Source organism: Helianthus annuus, chromosome 13 (genome assembly GCF_002127325.2).
Source record: "Helianthus annuus cultivar XRQ/B chromosome 13, HanXRQr2.0-SUNRISE, whole genome shotgun sequence".
NCBI classification, from domain to species: domain Eukaryota; kingdom Viridiplantae; phylum Streptophyta; class Magnoliopsida; order Asterales; family Asteraceae; genus Helianthus; species Helianthus annuus.
In genome coordinates, this window is record NC_035445.2 from 32,697,645 (window position 1) to 32,703,644 (window position 6,000).

The window sequence follows — 6,000 nt, forward strand, 5'->3', positions numbered from 1 at the left end:
TACTTCTCTAACAGTTCCATCATTTCACCTTTCGCTAAGTTGATGTCGGATAAAAGTATTTTGCTTACATACTTGTATCTCAGTTCAACCAACTCTTTGTCTTGTTCCGGTGACTCTTTCGACAGCCCACTATCCCATTCCTTCTTGCTCACATGATTCCTTGTGTATGTCTCCATGTGTCTCATTGCAAAGACACCACAATCTACAAAGTTCTTTTCCGTTTGCTACGACATTTTCATTATTTCTGGTTCCAAGGGCGACATCTTTGGGTGCATTGTTGGGTATTCAACTTCAAGGTAATCACATACAATTTCTTTCTATAATTTGAAAATTTTCAAAATCAAAATCCCTAAGCATCACAAATATAATTAAAATAAACAGCATAGAATTAATGGGCATCAATATATTACCACTCTTTTAGCACGTGCCATTTTTTGTGCTTTTGCTTTCCCTTTCATGTTGTCTATAATCTTGATGGCTTCTCCCTTGAAATCAAAACATACAATGTAGTAGTGCTTGTTTTGTAGTATTGGAATGAACAACATGTCCACTTTCCTAATAGTTCCAAACTCGGTAGTCATCAATGTCGCGGCAATGTTTTCTCTGAAATTTTGTGTGCAGGTCTTTTTGTTCAGTTTTGATTTGAAGTTGTTTTCTCCCTGCACAGAAACCAGCACAATGTGTTATAAACCAGCACCAGCACAATGTGTTATGAACCAACACAATAATAGCATTTCATATATTAGACTAACCAACTATTAATAAAACATTAATATTTCAAAACCAGCACAATGTGTAATAATCCAGCACATTTTGTTAAATGTGCTTTTTCTAATCTGTTATTAAAACCAGCACATATTAGAAAACATACCAGCATGTTGCATGGACAGAAAACTCTTGCCAGTGAACCTTTGCTTCTGTAGACCTCTTCACTGTTTAGTACCAATGACCAAGCTGTTAGGACTTGGACATGTATGTATAAGTTCGGGTGAAGCGACTCCAGAAATACCCTTGAAAGGTTTGTGCTAAATGCTGTCTCAAATATAAACACCCTGCATTGTTGTAATACACATTAGTTTAAATACTTATTTTTATCCAATTAAGATTTTGTTGGTTTTTATACTTACCAGGGGTCGTCAACTGTCGAGAACATCCATTCGGCTATCCTTACTTCAATTTTTTCAGTTTTTGTTTTTATTTGTACAACTCGCTGCATATATGGTGAACATAAAGGTTCGGCAGGGTGAGTTGTACGTTTGCTTTTCTTCTGGTCTCCGGCGTTTAGGTCTTCACCTATGAATTCTTGTTTTTCACTGTCTTTTTTGGGTTCCTTTTCTGGTGTTTTAAAAACCTCTCCTTGCTATGCTGGTTGACCAGCAGCCTCATTTCCTTCTTTCTTTGCTGGTTGGCCAGCAGTGTCACTTTCTCCCTTTGGTAGTTCATTAGCATCTTCACCTCCTTTCTTTGTTGTTTCCCCATCAGGTTTACCATCTTTAACCTTTTCTCCACCTGCATCCTTTTCTTCTTCACCTATGAATTCTTGTTTTTCACTGTCTTTTTTGGTTTCATTTTCTGGTGTTTTAAAAACCTCTCCTTGCTGTGCTGGTTGACCAGCAGCCTCATTTCCTTCTTTCTTTGCTGGTTGACCAGCAGTGTCACTTTCTCCCTTTGGTGGTTCATTAGCATCTTCACCTCCTTTCTTTGTTGTTTCCCCATCAGGTTTACCATCTTTAACCTTTTCTCCACCTGCATCCTTTTCTTCTTCACCACCAACTCCATGATCAGCACCATCTTTTTTGCTGGTTGCTACCTGTTCTGCCTTTTCTATTTCTTTTATAATCTCTGGCCACAATGAACTGGTGATTCTGAAAGGAGTTGAATCAAATTGTGAGACCACCATTTTTTTTTGTGATTGGGTAAGTTTAACTTCATTCCCTTCTTCCTTTTCATTCCCTCCTTCTGTCTTCTCTCCACTTCCTCCTTTTTTCTTTTCTTCATTCCCTGCTTCTGATTCTTGCTTCTCGAAATTGTACTTTTCACCATATACTACCAATCTTTTTCTCCACTCATCCACAGCATCCACAACCTCCTCACCTTTGTACTTTGTTAAACATTCTGCAATCATTTCGTGTGTTTCTTTGACATGCATGTCCAGCTCTTTTGTTTTGGATTTTATCAGACAAATCCATTCCTGAAAAGATAACCAGCACATTCTTTTTATAAAGTAGCACAAATTGTAAAAGTAGCACATTCTTTTTATAAAGTAGCACAAATTGTAAAAGTAGCACATTTTCCATTTTTATTTTTACATACACATGATAAAAGTTTACAATAAAAGTAGCACATTTCAAACTAGCACAGTTTTATAATCCATTTAAACCAGCACACTTTAGCACATAAATCAGCACAATTTCACATTCCAAATTCTAACATTAAACTAACATATACTAGGTATAAACTAGCACAATTTAACATTCCAAACACTAAATGTCATAAAAGTAACACATTTTTTAACAAATGTCATAAAAGTAGCACATATTTTCAATAACCATCTAAACCAGCACTTTTTTCAGTAATACTACAGATAAACACAATAAAATAGAAATTACCACTCCACTTGTTGGATTTGTAGGTGGAATTTGTGAGAGTTTTTCCTGGGATTGTGGAATGTCCAAACTTTGTGTAATGTCTAGAGATTCTGGGAAGTCACTAAAGTAATGATTTCTAGCTTCATCAGTTTCCTTTGAGATTTGTTGATATGTGGATAGAGGTTGTTCAGCTGGTGCTTTTTTCTTTATCTTCAGTTTTACCTTCAAATTCTTTCGTTTTTCATTTTCTTCTGTTTGACCAGTTGTTGCTGCTTTCAAACTTGTTTTCTTCTTACTCTTCACCACCTTTTGAGTAGGTGTTTGTGTTGTCAAGGTGAGTTTCTGTGCTGGTTTCCCATCTTTTTCACTTCTCTTTCTTTTATTGCTTTCCACCACCGGACCAAGCTTTTTAATTGTATCATTTTTATGATACATTACAGCTGATATCATCTTCTATGTTGGATTTGTTCTTTGGTATGTATCATGCGCATAAACCAACTGATTGATTTACAAGTTAGTTTTTGTTATTATGTTTGATAAAAAACAATAAATATAAATCATTTTTAGATAGCTACAACATACCACTAGAAATGTTATCGGTCCGATGTAATGTGCTGCTTTAGATTGGAACCAGCTTGTTGTCTTTCTGTTCAAGCAGTCGATCACGTAGCTGCACCAGTCAACATCCTTAATATCTACATCAGGTTGCAATGTTGTAAGGAATTTCATGTTGACGTTGCCACCGTGTGTGAGCTCTGCCATTATTGAGTTGAACATTACAAGAAAGTTCAGTTGAAATAGCCTTCCACTCTCCTTCTGTTCTTTCACAACATGAATAATATGATGCATTTTTGGCAGTTCATCATCAATTTCAAATTGATTTCTAAACTCTGCAACAACTGGATCACTCATTGATGGTTTACTCAACTCCTTAACCTTCACTTTACCCATTGGTATGCCAAGAACTTCTTGTACTAGGTTAGGTGTTATCACTACATTATGTGTACCTAGATTCAGTGTGTTGATTGTAGGTTCATAATTGTTAGTGAGCCAGTATCCCAGATCAGTTGGTATATTTGTTATATCAAAGTTCTTCAAGCTTTCAAATCCCATGTTATCTACTTCTGCTTTCTGTTCGTCAGATAACACTTGCATGAATTCAGCAAGGTTTTTTGGGCTGTTCTTGATTCTAATTCTTTTTTTCTTATCAAATTCCTTGAAAAGTGTTGATCGTATAGGTTCAACATTTGTGGCAACAGCTTTTAGTGCTGTTTTTTGTTTCTTTTCCGGTTGTTCGAAGTCACTGTCTGATGAGCCTGCAAGTAATTTCAGAAGAAACATAGTAACCAGCACAAGTTATAAAGTGTACTATATATTAAAAAAACAATAACCAGTACCATTTTGATCATTTAATACATAATAAACCATGATTTTTATAATTCAAAACATCATTGTTACATAAGGTTCAGAAAAACATGATCATAATACATAACAACATTGATAACATTAGAAAACTAAAACAAACAACATAAACATGATTATCATAGCAGGAGCTGGCTAGATTGCTACTTCCTTCCAAAATTCTTGACTGAGATTATAGGTTTTTCCTCATCTTCTTCATGTTTAGGTTGTAGGATGGGGATCTTTTGTTTTTCATCATCTTCTTCTTTTTTGGGTTGTACAACTGAGATTTCAGGTTTCTCATCAATCTCTTCTTTTATGGGATCTGAAGGTTCACCACCAGAAGTAGGATGATTGGTATAGTTTGGCCCCCAGATTGCTACTTCATTCCAAAATTTCGGACTCATATAATATTCCTTTTTTGTTGGTCTTACAACTTTTAGTGGAATGGGATGCAAAGGTTCATTATCAAAAGTAGGGATTGGTTCTCCTGGTTGTACAATTTGTAGTGGTTTGGGATTGTACAGCTCTGTTTTCACACACAAAAAAGCAACTGAAACTTATATTACTTATCTCCTGAATTTAAAAGTAGCACAGTCGGTAAACCAGCACAGATTTGGAACCCAAAAAAACCACTTGTGCTAGTTTCTTCTAAAACACTAAAGTAGCACAGACGGTAAACCAACTAGAATTTGTGCTAGTTTACTAGAAAACACTAAACCCTTTGTGCTAGTTTCTTCTAAAGCAATAAACTAGCACAGATAGTAAACTAGCACAGATAGTAAACCAGCACATATTTGGAACCCAAAAAACCAACTAGAACTTTGTGCTAGTTTCTTAAAAAACACTAAACTAGCACGGAAGTTAAACCAGCACCGATTTCAAAACCAGAAAACCAACCACAACTTTGTGCTAGATATTTCTAAAACACTAAACTAGCACATAGGTTAAACCAGCACATAAAATAAACCAGCACAAAAAATAAACCAGCACTATTTCATTAAAACACAACGATGGATCTGTTTTATAAAATGCAGAACATGAATCAGTTTAGACATATTAAAACCCTAGAAATCTGTTCGTTTACAGATCCTTAACAAACCTTCGAAATCGTCATCAGGTTTTGTTTCTTTATGCTTCTGGCTTCTTGTAGATCTCTTAGAACCTGTGTAATCGATTTGATTTCGAAGAAACTTAGAAAAACCGTACAAAATTGAAACGAATACACCAAAATGCAAAAAAAATGGAACGTACTCTCTGAATCCATCGTTGATGCTGTTTTTGTTGTTGTTTGTTCGATTTTCATCTCTCTTATTGTCGATTTTAGGGGACGTTTCTTAGCCATTGGGATGTTTTGAGAGAGAGTGAAGAAGAACTGTTTTGAATCGTCAATAACTGCTTTCCTTTTTGTCCAGTACTATTTTTTTGTTTATGGCGAAAATACCCCCGCGCGTTTTAATTGTTTACTTATCTAGTTTAATATTAGGGATTTAATCTGGTCCATTGGTTGTTTAAAAACATGGTGTAGATTGCTTCTTAGGCAACTTAGGCAAAATAGGCTTCTTAGGGGAACCGCCCCCTATGTATATGTTAGTGTGAATAGAGATGAGAAGGAACTTACGTGTTCCATTTCAAAATTTCGTGTCCCATTCTAATTTTTTTTGTGTACGTGTACCCTCAAAGCGAAATCCAACAAAAGTAGAAGTCTTACATGTCCAAAGAGGAATTCGTGATTTCTAAAGTATATTAATTGAATTGAAGTATAGTATAAATAGGCATTCATCATAAGCTTTCCAAATTACTATTTCATTCTCCACTTTCTTTTGTCGCCATTTTTCCTCTCAAATTCTATAGTTCTAATTTTTATTCTACCCCATAATAATAATAATAATAATAATAATAAAGCCATGCCTCGTTTTAAGTATTTTAACTCCCGATCACTGCTACCCTTTCCGATTGATCTGAAGCCCATAAACGCATGTCAGGGCACTGCCCGACAAAGTTTGTTGGG

General features: G+C 35.4%; 1 protein-coding gene across 1 annotated transcript; it reads right to left on the reverse strand.

Annotated features, from left to right (window-relative positions):
• Window positions 1-4,133: 4,133 nt before the first annotated feature.
• LOC118485596 lies at window positions 4,134-5,287 on the reverse strand. The gene is made up of 3 exons (XM_035981895.1): window positions 5,244-5,287; window positions 5,092-5,154; window positions 4,134-4,518 (listed from the first exon to the last, which is right to left on the reverse strand). Exons 1-3 carry the CDS (start codon window positions 5,254-5,256, stop codon window positions 4,154-4,156), a joined length of 441 nt encoding a protein of 146 aa, XP_035837788.1. The 5' UTR covers window positions 5,257-5,287; the 3' UTR covers window positions 4,134-4,153.
• Between the last annotated feature and the right edge of the window lie 713 nt (window positions 5,288-6,000).

Excerpts from the sequence above, each read along its gene's own strand:
- LOC118485596 (XM_035981895.1), bottom strand. Across the intron at positions 4,519-5,091 it reads ACCTGATGACGATTTCGAAG|AGCTGTACAATCCCAAACCA; the intron begins GTTTGTTAAGGA and ends GTGTGAAAACAG.